This window comes from Heloderma suspectum, chromosome 3 (assembly GCF_057233095.1).
Source record: "Heloderma suspectum isolate Gila_16-S chromosome 3, 16-S_ref, whole genome shotgun sequence".
Taxonomy (NCBI): Eukaryota; Metazoa; Chordata; class Lepidosauria; order Squamata; family Helodermatidae; genus Heloderma; species Heloderma suspectum.
Window position 1 is genome coordinate 155,663,955 of NC_139460.1, and position 13,673 is coordinate 155,677,627.

The window sequence follows — 13,673 nt, forward strand, 5'->3', positions numbered from 1 at the left end:
TTATATTTTATTGTTCTTATCCTCCTTGAGAGCTATTGAAGTAGAAAGACGGGATATCAGTTTAACAAACAAAAAATAAATTAAGAGGAGGCTGTTCCCTCCTGGTTCCGTACATTCTGATTGGAAGTAGTATATGTCTTACATCTGCCTTGATTTTTTTTAGCAAATAAAGCAGCATATAAATTCTAATAAATAAATATTAAGGGGGCTGTATCATCATGTCCCCTAAATCTTGCTAGCTGGATTATATTTTTTGTGAACATGGTCAGATCGTAAAATGTCTGGCAGCATCTCTTTCTAGTGATTACCCTTTCTGAAAATGAATGGGGAAAAAAACAAAATGTGTGTACCAGCTCACTGCTTCCTTGTCCCAGTTAGCAATATGCATCACCCTAGCAGTTTATTTAAAATTTAAAAATATTCAGTGTTAGTGTCAGGCTGTGGAAAAATGCAGTTTTAAAAACTGTTTCCTAAATACCTTCCTCTAGGTTTCTATATTTCTTTTTGTTATTAATGGAGCTTGGAAAAATATGTACAATATAGAGAAAAAATACCACGTTGTTCAGATATGTTGAGGCATTAATTGCCATGTTAGCATTCAGGTCACTTTGTTATCTCAGGTGAGGAAACCTATATAGCATGACTTTTATTTTCAAAATGCTTAAGTACCTAATTTACATATTTGAGGTTAATTTTAAGGGAAGTCTTCCCGTTATATGATAGAATCTTTCATTTCTATGTCAGGCTGAATGTGAATTCACATTCTGATATTCCATTTTTCCCCTCAAGGTATCCTTTGTGTGGCTGATCAGTGTCATGGTTTACGTGAGCTGGCATTGAATTACCATCTGCTAAGTGATGAGCTCCTCCTTGCTTTGTCTTCTGAAAAACATGTCAGATTAGAACACTTGCGCATTGATGTAGTCAGTGAGAATCCTGGACAGACACACTTCCACACAATTGAGAAAAGCAGTTGGGATGCTTTCATCAGACATTCTCCCAAAGTGAACTTAGTCATGTATTTTTTCTTATATGAAGAAGAGTTTGATCCATTCTTCCGTTATGAAACACCTGTCACTCACCTTTATTTTGGGAGGTCAGTCAGCAAAGATGTACTTGGCCGGGTTGGAATGACATGCCCTCGATTAGTTGAACTGGTGGTGTGTGCCAATGGATTACGGCCACTGGATGAGGAGTTGATTCGCATTGCAGAGCGCTGTAAGAATCTGTCAGCTATTGGTCTTGGAGAATGTGAAGTCTCGTGCAGTGCCTTTGTGGAGTTTGTGAAGATGTGTGGTGGTCGCTTATCTCAGCTGTCTATAATGGAAGAAGTATTGATTCCTGACCAGAAGTACACCTTGGAGCAGATTCATTGGGAAGTGTCAAAACATCTTGGTAGAGTTTGGTTTCCAGACATGATGCCGACATGGTAGTGGCTCTGAAGATGGCAGGGCATGTGGAATTTGCACCTTAAATTTTGAGTATACCATGTTGCTACTTAAGCATATAAGCTTCTTTAATACTACAGAGTTTGTAAAGTGGACCTAGCCAATGGATGTACTATTTAATAGTGGTTTCTAAAGTCCAGGTTTAAGAGGGGGGAACTGAAGATGTTCTGAAAGTTTTGTCAATATAAAACCTTTTACAGTTTGCTCTTTTTCCACTGATACTGACCCTAAATATAGCAACTTATGTGAGCCGAGTTATTCAGATGCTGTAGTTCTAAACTTTGCTCTGATAAATTACAGTATTTTAGCCTGATGCTTTAAGAACTGTGATTGAAGTGACTGACTGAAAATACAATTTGCAAGGGAGAAAGGTCCCTTTTATTTAGACTCCTGGACTTACTAACAGCACCTGGGTTGTGTAACAATCAAGTGCTTAGATGGCTGAATCCTAATTTAAGGTTACATACAATAGTCTGTAGGCTATTTCATGTTTTGATAAATTATAAAGACAGCAATACAGCAACCTAGTTGGATATATTTGTATGTAGAAAATGTAAGTATTTGTTTAGTGCTTATTAATTGTACCAGAAAATATTGTTGTGTACATTATCAGCAACGTTTTCTCAGCATTTCTCTCTGCAATGTTTAAAATGTAAATGACATTAAACCCCCTAAAATATATATACATAACTCTGTTTTAATATATTACGAAAGCTCAGGAAGCTCAAGTACTCTGGGAGAAGTATACTGTGTTTTGGTGATGACTTCCCAAAGGTGACTGTATTTTGGTGTTTTTTTCTCATGCTAAATGCTTTGCAGCATTACCCTTATGAGTACTTTGTTTTCCAGTAAAGGAAGTGAAAACTTTGTACAGAAACATGGCATGTAGTAAGTGGATAGTAATGTAAAGGAAAAAGTAACGATTGCCTGAAATCCCTGGCTCCTAGAAGGGCAAGTGGCAAGTAAGATATGGGAAGCTGCTAGTGTTCTGCTTGAACAACTGGTGTTTTTCATATCTGATGGCAAGGCTAGGTTCTAGAGAGGCACATGCACTGGGAAGGTTGTCTTTTCTGACAGCTCCCCTCATGCCTAATGGAATGCAATAGTGCTACCTTACAATCGCTCATTGGCTAGCTCTGGAGGGTTCCCTGACTTAAGGGCAGTTTTTTAGTGTTGCAACAAGAAAGGGGTGGTTGAAAAAAACCCTTGCATATGCAGAAAGCCACATGTGGTCCTTGGATCCAAGTCTAAGAATTTTAAACCTTCCTGATAATGGTCAGGATCAAAATAACTGTTCAACTAGTTCCATGAGCCTAAAAGGGCTTTAGTCTTGTTCATTGAACAGCAAATTTTCCTCACACTACATACCAAACCGTTTTTGAAATTCCCGATACAGCAGGAAGATGGGGGGGGGATTTGGCTGGATGGAGGGTTTGTGGATTTTTTAAAAAGAAAACTCTTCATTAAATACTTCACTAAAGAAATTCAGGGTATGGTGCACCCTCATTATTCATCTGCAGAACAAAAATTAGCATGAAACTAAATTCCATAAAAATATCGTAAGCTTAGTGTGGAGCAGTATGAAAAGGGAAGCTTTGTGTCTCTACATTATTGTAGTTTGGAAATTGTTGTAAAAATGTTAACCTCTTATGATAAAGCATTGAAGAATCTACTAAAGACCTTTAGTAATTGATGAGAAACAAGGTTTTGTAATAATTGTTACAGAATCAAAGAATCACAATTTTCTTCAGCAAATTACTGAATCAAATGGTTAGTGTTTGTCAGCTGTCTTTGTACGTGTTTATTTGTACTGAGTTTCCACATTTCACAATTCTCAAAGACTCAACAAGTAGCTCATGATATAACATGGAGAAAATATGGAGTAAAATTATGGGCTGAACATCTGAATATAAAAGATGTATGTTTTTTGCAGAGCTTTGTGACTGAAAAATCACTTTTGAGTATGCAGATTTTCTCTGAATTTAATATGTACACTGTAATGTCTTTTTGATCTGAACATGTATTTAGTCTGGGTTTTTTTTAAGAGACAAAATTATGACCTATTGTTGCCATGATTTGGTTTTGTGTGTTTTTTAGTTCACGTGAAGGTGTACTTTTTGATACTTGTCCCTTTTGACAAGTCAAGTGGTAGGATCACCAGAGACTGGGGGAGGGGTTTTAACAATTTGCCCCAGCATCTTATCCCCCCCTCCAAAAACAAGATGGTCTGAGAGCTGAGTTTCATTTGACCTGGCTGAGGAAAATATCTCCCCCAAGAAAATTGTATCTGGGGCTACTTGGTAGCATGCTTCTATGGGTGTGGTGGGGTATTTCATATATGCTTGCCAAGGTCCTATAAGGCCAACACGATGAATACAAGAGAGCTAGGAAAAGGTTTTAACACAAATGTACTCACATCTCTTAACTACCCAATGCCAAAAGTTGAGCTGGAAGCTGTGTTCTATCTGAGCTATGTTGTATTATTTTAATCTCCTGTAAGCTGTTCTGGAGATCATTCGACTATAAAGTGGGGTCTAAGTTTTAATAAATAAAATAGTAATTTTATGGCACTCCTGAAATTTCACAATTCTATTAATGTTCTGCTACTGATTTTTTGTAAACTGTTTAAAAATCAGTTTGTGCGAGAATACTGGAGGTCAGCTGTTCTGGTTTAAAGAAATACAAAATTCAGATTCCTAGGATTGGTGCTAGGTTGATTAGGGTCAAATACTCCATGAAGTGAAGTATGCCACTCTGTAGGTGCCTCAAAATATATTGGGATTAGCAATTCAGTTAGCAAGAGCTGAAGTGATGGCTATTTGGTCCTTAGCCTTGCAGCAATTGGGGGCCAAACCTAGCAGCAGTAAAAGCTAATACTGGCTACCTACTTTAATTTCAGGCACCTCCAGAAGAACATAAGCAGTCATTAGAGCAGCCTTCCCGAACTTGGTGTTCTCTAGTTGTTTTGAACTAAACTCCCAGTATTCCTGACCATTGGCTATGCTGCCTGGGGCTTATAGGAGTTGAAGTCCAAAACTTCTGAAGGGCGCCAGGTTGGGGAAGGCTGCTGCAAATGTCACTGCCCATGAATTCAAGAAAAAGCATAGATCACTTGGCACTCATCAGGAAAAACATCCTTAAAATTCAAGCCTGCTGAAGCCTAGTAATTTAGTACTCATGTGTCCTGTGGTCATCTATGGTGAACAGCAATTTCCTACAAATGACAAGGCACACCCCCACTGTTTACATAATTACCCCTGGGTTGGCAGCAGGGATAAGATGTATGTGCAGCTGCCATAGCCTTGTCCTGCATGCTGTGCAGTGCTATGGAAACTGCAGCTGCCCCAGTCTGTCCTTCAAACTACTACCTGTTTAAAAGCCAGTTCACTGGTCAACAATCTCAGAGCCAATCTAGGCACTGCACTTGTCCTGTGGATTGGCATGTTTGTGGCACATTTCCGGTTGGACTACAACTCCCAGCATCCCAGCATTGTGGCAATGCTGGCTGGGGATGACAAGGATTGTAAGCCAACACATCTGGAGGGTACCAGGTTGCGGAAGGCTGCAGTACACCATTTGAAAAAGGCAATGTTTTGGTGGAGTACATCAATATACTATTTAAAATATTTATATACTGCCCTTGATCAAAAATTGATTCCAGATGTATTTGGAAATCAGTGACAGGTGCAAGATTTTCTGCAAAACAATCTCATTTTCATATTCAGTGCAAGGTAAGATAGCTTGGATCAGATGTCTAAATCTCATCAGAATAATCCAATACTGGCAGAAATCCCGGTATCTGCCACTACTTGCCGCCATCTTCATCATCCTGAAATAGTTCTCAGCCATCCCTTTGGACGTCCTTAGTAACACAGGGTTTTTTTTTTAAAAAAACAAACTACATGCCAACCTTTGTGGCATTTGAATTGGGTAATGGGATTTCTTCATAGGCTATTTTCATGTAAGGATATTTCATGGGCAAAAACCAATATTCTAGATTATAAAAGAGGTAAAACTGATGATGCAGAATCACTTCATCAAATATTCTCAAGAGGTTTATAAAGAACTCTTTGACTGACTGATAAGGTTTGAATGGAGAGTAGAAGCTTCTAATGGCTAGAGCTAGCGTTTTGTTTCCTTGTGGTCCGAATATAAACGTTTCATTCCCAAAGCAAATGGGCTCTCCGCTGAAGAGAGTAATGGTGGTGTAATTAGTTTGTATCTTCTTGAAAATGGCTCCCAGTTCAGCCAGCTTTTGGTATGTCCTCAGTACGAACTTGGAGCATTCGTAAGACTCAAACCACAGTCTGGCATGCTCATCTGGACTGTCCTTGACTATCCACGTCTCATAGTAAATGCCAGTGTCATTGTCATATTTCACCCATTTTGCCATTTGGTTAAACATTGCTCCTGTAAGGGAGAGAGAAACAGAAGCACATAACAAAGAGAAACAACATTACTACATTTAGAATCTTAACAGCTGGATGTATTCTGTTCTAAAAACCTCCCACCTCTTCTGTACTCAGAAAAGATGGATTCTGCAATCTATCTGAATTGTGCTAATCACCATGTTTTTACTTATTCAGCAGAATTTATTTTCCTTTTGCCCACACATTCTCAAGCTTTTATTTACAGCTATAAGGACTAGAAGCTTGCTCTTTTTTAAAAAAACAACAACGAAGAGCTAGAGAATTTCAAGGAGCTGAATTCTGTGCCCGCTAATTTATTTTGCAATTCCAGAGAAGACCAGAATGCTCGCAGCCTTGCCCCATCACTCAGCATGTGAGCAATTTCTTCAGCATAGAAGCCCATATCATATATGACATGAGCTGACGGCCACATAATTTTAGAACAAGCCTTGCACACAGCCACTCATTTAGGATGAGTAACCATTCCTTCTGGATTAATACCTTGCTAGACCTGCCCTGTGCAACACGTATAGTGAGTTTGTTGGTGAGCAATAAGGTGGACTTCACAGCATTCCTATATGCTGTTGGTAGCCACCTTGAGACCTGTGTACTTTGGCCTAGCTGACAGTTTTACAGTTAGTTAAGTAGGCCTTTCGCACGCCTTAATAAGTACCAGGGAAGTACAGCCACAGCTGTTCCATAAGGCTGTTGTGCCTTGATTCTCATGGAAGAGCTGAGTAACTCCCCCTCCCATGTTGGAAGGTTGGGGCCTTGTTCTTAGGGGGGAGATTGATTTCCCAACCTGCAACGTTTTGAGCACCTTCAGGAAGAAAAGCCCCCCCCCCCCCCCAGAAGGGAGCGTGTTCTGCATGACAGGCCCCTGAGCTGAAGGAGACATCTATAAAATCCAACCAGCAGGCTTTGTTCTTTGGTCTCTCTCTAAGGGGGAATATGCATACTACCAGCCTGGAGAACCTCTGCCAGTCCTAGGGGAATGACTTCTTGTCTATCTGGGGGACCCAGATAGACACCCAGCTGTGATAGGTTCATTGGAGGATGAGAGGTGTGAGCTTTCTTTGCATCTTTATTCTGCATCCATTTTCTGTCAACTGTCATGCCTTTCACAAACAGTCTAGCTTCATCATGGTAATCCTAAGAATCTATTTTGACTGGGACCTGACAGAATCAGGCCCCCCAAATCAATGCACCATATAAGCATGTGACAGCATTTCTACATAAACACTGTACAGACGCAATTAGAAATAATGAGTATCTGGCTGGGGGGAGTTTTAGAAGGAGCTTTTGCTCATGAATCAGGAAAGACTACGTTTGAGCAAAGATTAAAAACAGATTCCTCTCCTGCAATGTCACACTGTATTAACGTTTACAACTTTGCATTAAAACCCCCCAATACATTACTCATGGCTAAGATACTAAGACTACTGCTCAGGTTTCCTAGTCCTCTAGTTGTTCTCACACTGTTTCTCCCATCCCTTCCCTTTTCAGTGCCACGTTATGCCAGAACTGACTCAATTCAGATGAGTCTCAAAACCAGCCTTCAATAAAACCACTCATTAACACAAGGATGTATTTATCCTGGTGGGTAGGAATGCCCAGGGGCCAGGTGAAGTGTGAGGCTTTTGGCTGAAACCTACACAGAGTAAAAGAAAAAGAAAATATCAAACAGCTTCTATAGGGAAAAGAGGCTTGTAGAAAAACCTAAAGTGGATGTGAATTCTGAAAAAGCAGGACTAGATTTTTGGGAAAGGATGTCTGGGGGCTGAATCTAACAGTGAGAGAGCAGAGCTCCACTGGCACAGCAGGACTTCCCCATTCTCTTCTCCCCCCTGTAGCTTCAAATTTGCTTGTGGGGGGCAATGTAATAGGGGAGAGGAAATCTGTTCTGCTAGTGGTTTTCAGCAGTGGATAGCTTTGAGGGGCCGGGGGGTCACATTATCTCCCTGAACCCCAATAGGAGCTGCCCCCTTGCCCTGCCACAATTCAGCAGCAGGGGAGAAAAGTCTAGTTTTAAAGGAAAATCAGTGGTTTGCCACTGAATTTCAGTGGCGCAGCAGCAGGAAAAAGGAGCCATGGCTGCCCACAAAAGCAGCGTCTTTGGCTTGAAGAGAACCAACCACTGCAGCCATGGAACAACCCATAATTAAAATGTTTCTACTGACTTCTTTACCCATGCTCAAGTTCTTTAATTAAACAGGACTTGGCCTTATAAGCCAGGTGTGCAAACAGTATGAAACTTTTACAGGCTAACTAAAAGGCCGCAGGAGCCTGCACTTAGCAGATGGCATTAGAGATCTCAGATAAATAATCCTCCCCACTCCCTCCCACCCCATCAATCTGTGTTTCACACAATCGTTCCATCTCCTGGCTGGTTCACTGACTTATTCAGAACACCCTGTACATGTGGTGGGAAAGCGTGAAAACGCACATGCCCCCGCAACCACCCACAACATGACATGTTATACAGGATGTATTTTTAAGGGATTATTTCCCTTAAAAATAAGTATGGGTGTCTACAGGAGAGGTGTCTAAAGGAATATGGAATTCAGTTTGGAAACAGGTGAATCAATATATATATATTATGTAAAGATGTGGGGACAGTGGTATACAACCCCAGTGAGGATTGCAAAGATTCATCAAGATTATTCTGAGATGTGGGTGGAAATGTAAGGGGGGATTTTTACCACTGTAGGCAGCTAAGAGATATTGGCAACAAGTATTAGAATCAGTTAATAAGATCCTACGGAAAAAAGTTACCTCCTGACGCTAAGATTTTTTTTATTAACGCATTTTAAGGAGCTGATAAAGAAGGATAAGGAAACAGGCCTTTATCTTGTGATTGTCACCACCAGAGCAGTATCTCCAAAGCACTGCAAATCTAATCAAATTCCAAGCATTTGAGAGTGGTACATTACACCACAGGATTTTGCACTTGAAGGGAGAGGAAATGCTGGCTGTATAGTATGCTGCCGTTGTTTTTTTCTTTAGCAACCTTAATTTTCAAAATTAATAAAAATGAATAAAAAAGAGAGATGGATAAATACTGTTCAAATGAACACATGCATCTACTGTAGCCTATGTTGCATGGGATGTAGTAGGCATGGTGGGTATGCACAAACTTTCACACTTTCCCATCACACATAATCGTGTGAACCAGCCCTAAGCCTCCTCCAGTTCCTCACTCAATGTCAGATTGCCCAGGAATATGCCTCTTGACACTGTCTTGGCCTCTCCAGGTAGCCATTCCCTTTAGGCAGCTGTTTTTGCTTTTTTGGAACCACGAGGGGCGTTCCTCCTGCACTCCCTTTCCTTTTCAAAACAGGCCAGTGGCAAATTGTCCAAGACTCCTATGTAAGCACAGATGTTGCTTTATGAAATTCATTTTCATGGACAGACATTGATACAGCTTGTGCTAACTACCGGCTCCTCCCATGGCTTCCATCTGCAGAACTGGGGGGGGGGGGGGGCACTCTGGAGCAGATTTGGAGGGGTGGGGAGCAGGGGAAAGTGCCATCGCGCAAGACGTCTGCTCATGCAACATTGGTTTTCACTCCATGTCTTAGAAAAAAAAATATCCAGGGCTGTAAGGCGCTAGGCACAATCCAGCTGAAGGTGAGCAGTTGTAAACCTCAATGGTTTTAATGGGTTTAAGATGTGCTTGAATCTCTTCTACTGAAATCAATGGGGATTAAGTGCTTAATTTTGCCTGGTCTGTGCTTGGTGGGTCTTTTTTTTTTTTTTTGAACAGCCTTGGATGCCCATATAATGCCAGAAGAACCAGATCTATGCATATAAACATCGGAAACCACGGATTGTTTTTTTACCCATGGATAGTTCCAAGGAATGAATGCCAGCTTTTGTGTTCCTCATTATTGTTCCTACTTCTTGGTGTTGCTTATGCAAATGGCTATAATGGGGTTAATATTTTATTTCCTTTTGAAACATGGATATAAATTCTTAGATACTGAAACACAGCTGGAAAAACTAGTTGTAACAAGGGAGCTGTCTGTGCATTGCATTCCAGAGGATTATTCCCCTACCCCCGCACCCCGAATATACAAACCCACACCTTAGTTAGCAATACTGGGTTTTTCTAGCAACACCTCGCAGATTTAGAACAAGAAATAAAACAACGTGGAACCCCTTCAGTTGGACAGATCTTCCTCATGTCCCTGACCTTAGAGTTTGCTATATATATAAAACAATAACGGGGGAAAGAGTTATTCTGGGATAACAACCCCTGAATTTACTTCAACCTCTGTTTAGATATTCAAGTGGCAAAGCAGATACTGAGATGAAAGAACCAACTTAGCTGCAGCAGAAGTAGAGATGGGGCCACTCCATTGGCTGAGAGACCAGCTCCATTTGCTCCTCCTCTCCCTGAACTGTTTCCATTCCAACTGGTTATTGTAAGACCTACTGCAACCTTCTTCAACATGGTGTCTTCCAGATGTGTTAGATTACAATGCCCAGAATCCCCCAGCCAGGTCTGCTGTAGTCCAACACACTTGAAGGACACCAGGTTAGGTAAGGCTGATCTACTATGTAACTTTAAGGACTGGTGCCTGAGTTACAGCGCTATGGAGGAGGGGGCATAACTCAGTGGCAGAGCACATGCTTTGCATGCAGAAGGTCTCAGGTTCAATCCCCAGCATTTCCAAGTAGGGCTGAAAAACCCTGGAGAGCCACTGCCAATCAGTGTTAACAATACTGGGCTACATGGACCCAGGGTCTGACTCAGTATAAGGCAGCTTCCTGTTTTCCTACAAGTTTGCTTGTTCACTTCTTCCCTCCTCATTTCATTTTCCTTTTGTGTATTATCTTGTAGATTGTAAGCTGGGCAGGATCTGTCTTGTTTTTGTTAATCTTAAGTAAGCTGCTCTGGGAGCAAGTCTCTTTGGCTGAAGTGGGGTAACATGCTTCAAAGAAAGGAAGAAAGGCTGGTGCCTTTTTTATCCTGTATAAGTGACCATGTAAACCAGGGGTGGGCAATGTGTGGCCTTCCAAATGTTTTGGCCTACAACTCCCATCAGCCCTAGCCAGCACAGCCAATGGTGAGAGATGATGGGAATTGTAGGAGTTGCCCACACTTGATGTAAACAATGGGTGCATTTGCAATGGCAGTTCACCCCTGATTTACTCCTGAATGTCTCCTACTGCTATAAGATTCGCACATGATCAAGAGGAACTTAATGCTGCTTATCCTCATTTCCTCTGGCATGCCAGAATGCAAATTGTCCAAGTGTATGTTGTAGCTAGCTTTGTCTTTCTAGGCAAAACAGTTGGATCAGGTGCCATTTTGAGATACCAAAAGAACTATGGGACGGGACAAAGCTGCAAGAAACAGCAGTTTACTCTTAATTGAGCTGGCAGTGCAAATCATGCAGAAGTGAAGTATGTGAGTGCTGGAGGAAACTACTGCTGTTTGACAAGGTAAGTGCAAACACACCTCAAAAGACCTCTGGAGGAGATCTCCTAGTGCTACAGAAAACAGAGCAATTGTCCAGAGATAGTTTACACACATGTATGGAATTTCTTGTTTGGGGAAACAGGACAACAAGCCTAGAAGAATGATCCTGCAGTAACAACTTCTGAATCCTGACCACATAAAAACAAGGCTGATGGCAACATTTGAAGGGTTACCTGAGATTGTGGTCACCAGAACCAACGTCCCATTCTCCTTCCAGTGGGCATCATCTATTCCTTCGTAAAAGCAGGCAGCCCCTTGGTTACACCAGAAAGGGGCAAACACATTTGGTCGTAGATGTGGAAATGTACAGTTCCCTAGCTGGAAGAGTTCATACCACTCCATCGTATAGTTCTTCCCGGATAAGGAGCTCTTAAAACCAACAGCGTCGTGCATGATTTTCTGAAAGGCAGAAAAAAACAACCAGTCACAGTGCAGACCACGTTGCCTCAAATGACGCCTGGGCAAGAATTTTGGAAGTAGGGTGGCTGCTGCAAGAACGGTCAGGGAGTAAAGATACCATTTGGGGTTTAAAAGCAGTGCTACCTTGATGACATGGTGGATGTTGCCATCAGCAATTTATAGCCAAAGTGGAGTCTTCATTTTTAAGGGGGGAAAGGGTTCTTATATTGACGGAGGAAAACCTGAAACCATACACTTTACAATACACACTAGTTAAGAGAGGCAGTTAAAAACGAAGGGCTGGATCCAGACTTAGGTGTGTGCAACTGGGCTGGCGGAAGCAGGTTTCCCTGCCCTTCCTCCCTGTGCTCTCTCCCTGGCCTGGAGAAGCTACCCAGAAGATCAGGGGAGCCTGCTGAATAGGGCAGGCTGTGTAGAGGAGAAGGGGGAAATCCCTGAAAATTGAGTGGGTTCCCCATTTAACTGGAGATGCCAAGGACTGAACGTCACACCTTCTGCAGTAAAGCAGCCACAGGCTCTAACCTGGCAGCTCAAAGACCACCGATGATGATCGTTCTTCACCTCCTCCATCCACAGTCACTCCAAGGCTGGGGTGGTGAGTCTTCTGCAGCCCGAAGGTCGAATTCAATTGTGGAGAAACTTTTGGGGGCTTCATTCCAGTGGTGGGCGGGGCCAAAAAATGACCAGCATATTGTAGCTTAAATCCCTTATTGCCAGGAACTAAGCTTTCGGAGAGGCACGGCAACCTTTTTTAATGTGGGAAAATCCATGCAAAAGCCAAAGAAGCCCCAAACGACTGATGGTCAGGGGAAAGGGGTGTGGCCATCTGGAGAATCCCGGAGGGCTGAACTGGGTCCCCACTGGCCCATGGGCCTGAGGTTCTGCACCCCTGCCCTAAGGCTACAATGCCACGCACACCTACATGAGAGTAAGCCCCACTCAAAACAGTGGGCCTTGATTCTACGTAAGAAAACAGAAGGAGGTGTGCATCCAAAGTAGGTCACAATGAAGAGAAACAGGTTCTCAAGATGCAAAAATAAATTTATTGTAGGAAGCCCAACACATTTTGGCCTTTTTCTTATTTTTAGGCCTTCACAGGGTAGAGAAAAAACTCTGCAGGATTTTTTTCAGCAAAAGATTGACTCAGGAGACAACCTTTTGCTGAAAAAAATTCTGCAGACTTTCTCTACCCCCTGAAGAAGACCTAAAAATAAGAAAAAGGCTGAAACGCATTGGGCTTCCGACAATAAATTTATTTTTGCATCTTGAGAACCCATTTCTCTTGTTTGTGATCTTGATTCTAAGTAAACATACTTAGGATTCTATTGTAAGAGACAGACCCACACTGGAGGCCTTCAAGACGAGGCTGGACAGCCATCTGTCAGGGATGCTCTGACTTGGATTCCTGCATTGAGCAGGGGGTTGGACTCGATGGCCTTGTAGGCCCCTTCCAACCCTACTATTCTATGATTCTATGACCTGTGCATGTTTACTCAGAAGTAAATCCAACTGAATTCTCAGTGAGCACAGAAATGATCTGCTCTGAAGTACTTGAAAGGTATTCTTCACTGACAAAAGAGCCAATTGTCAGTGGGCCAGATCTAGCACAGCTGGTAAGGCTAACTGGCAAATTATGCTGTTTTACTGGTTTCCCCTCTCCAAGCTCTCCACCCCCACCCAAGATTCCCTGGATGGCGGGAAAGACAAGACTATAAATGCTGTAAAACAAATAAACCAATATGGAAAATAGTACAGTTTCATAAAGCAAACACCATGAGATTTCTCTGCAAGGGTAGAGCAGCTCTGAAATATGTTTAAGATCTAGAAGGAGGAAGTGAATCAGCATCACACGCCAATAATTGGTGCTAGCCAGGATAACTGTTTTTCTTCATTCTGCAAGGGCAATTT

General features: G+C 42.0%; 2 protein-coding genes across 7 annotated transcripts in view; one reads left to right on the forward strand and one right to left on the reverse strand.

Moving 5' to 3' along the window:
• Positions 1–4,040, forward strand: part of FBXL3 (F-box and leucine rich repeat protein 3) — an 18,843-nt gene extending 14,803 nt beyond the window's left edge. For all 3 annotated transcript variants that reach the window (XM_084844801.1, XM_084844802.1, XM_084844803.1), the window contains exon 5: positions 790–4,040. In XM_084844801.1, coding sequence (XP_084700927.1) covers positions 790–1,433 — 644 coding nt within the window. In that variant the 3' untranslated portion in view covers positions 1,434–4,040. The remainder of the gene's footprint in view (positions 1–789) is intronic.
• The window catches only part of CLN5 (CLN5 lysosomal BMP synthase), a 13,893-nt gene continuing 3,423 nt past the window's right edge, over positions 3,204–13,673 (reverse strand). For all 4 annotated transcript variants that reach the window (XM_084844806.1, XM_084844808.1, XM_084844805.1 and 1 more), the window contains exons 3-4: positions 11,519–11,744; positions 3,204–5,858 (exon numbers count right to left, since the gene is read on the reverse strand). In XM_084844806.1, coding sequence (XP_084700932.1) covers positions 5,347–5,858; positions 11,519–11,744 — 738 coding nt within the window. In that variant the 3' untranslated portion in view covers positions 3,204–5,346. The remainder of the gene's footprint in view (positions 5,859–11,518; positions 11,745–13,673) is intronic.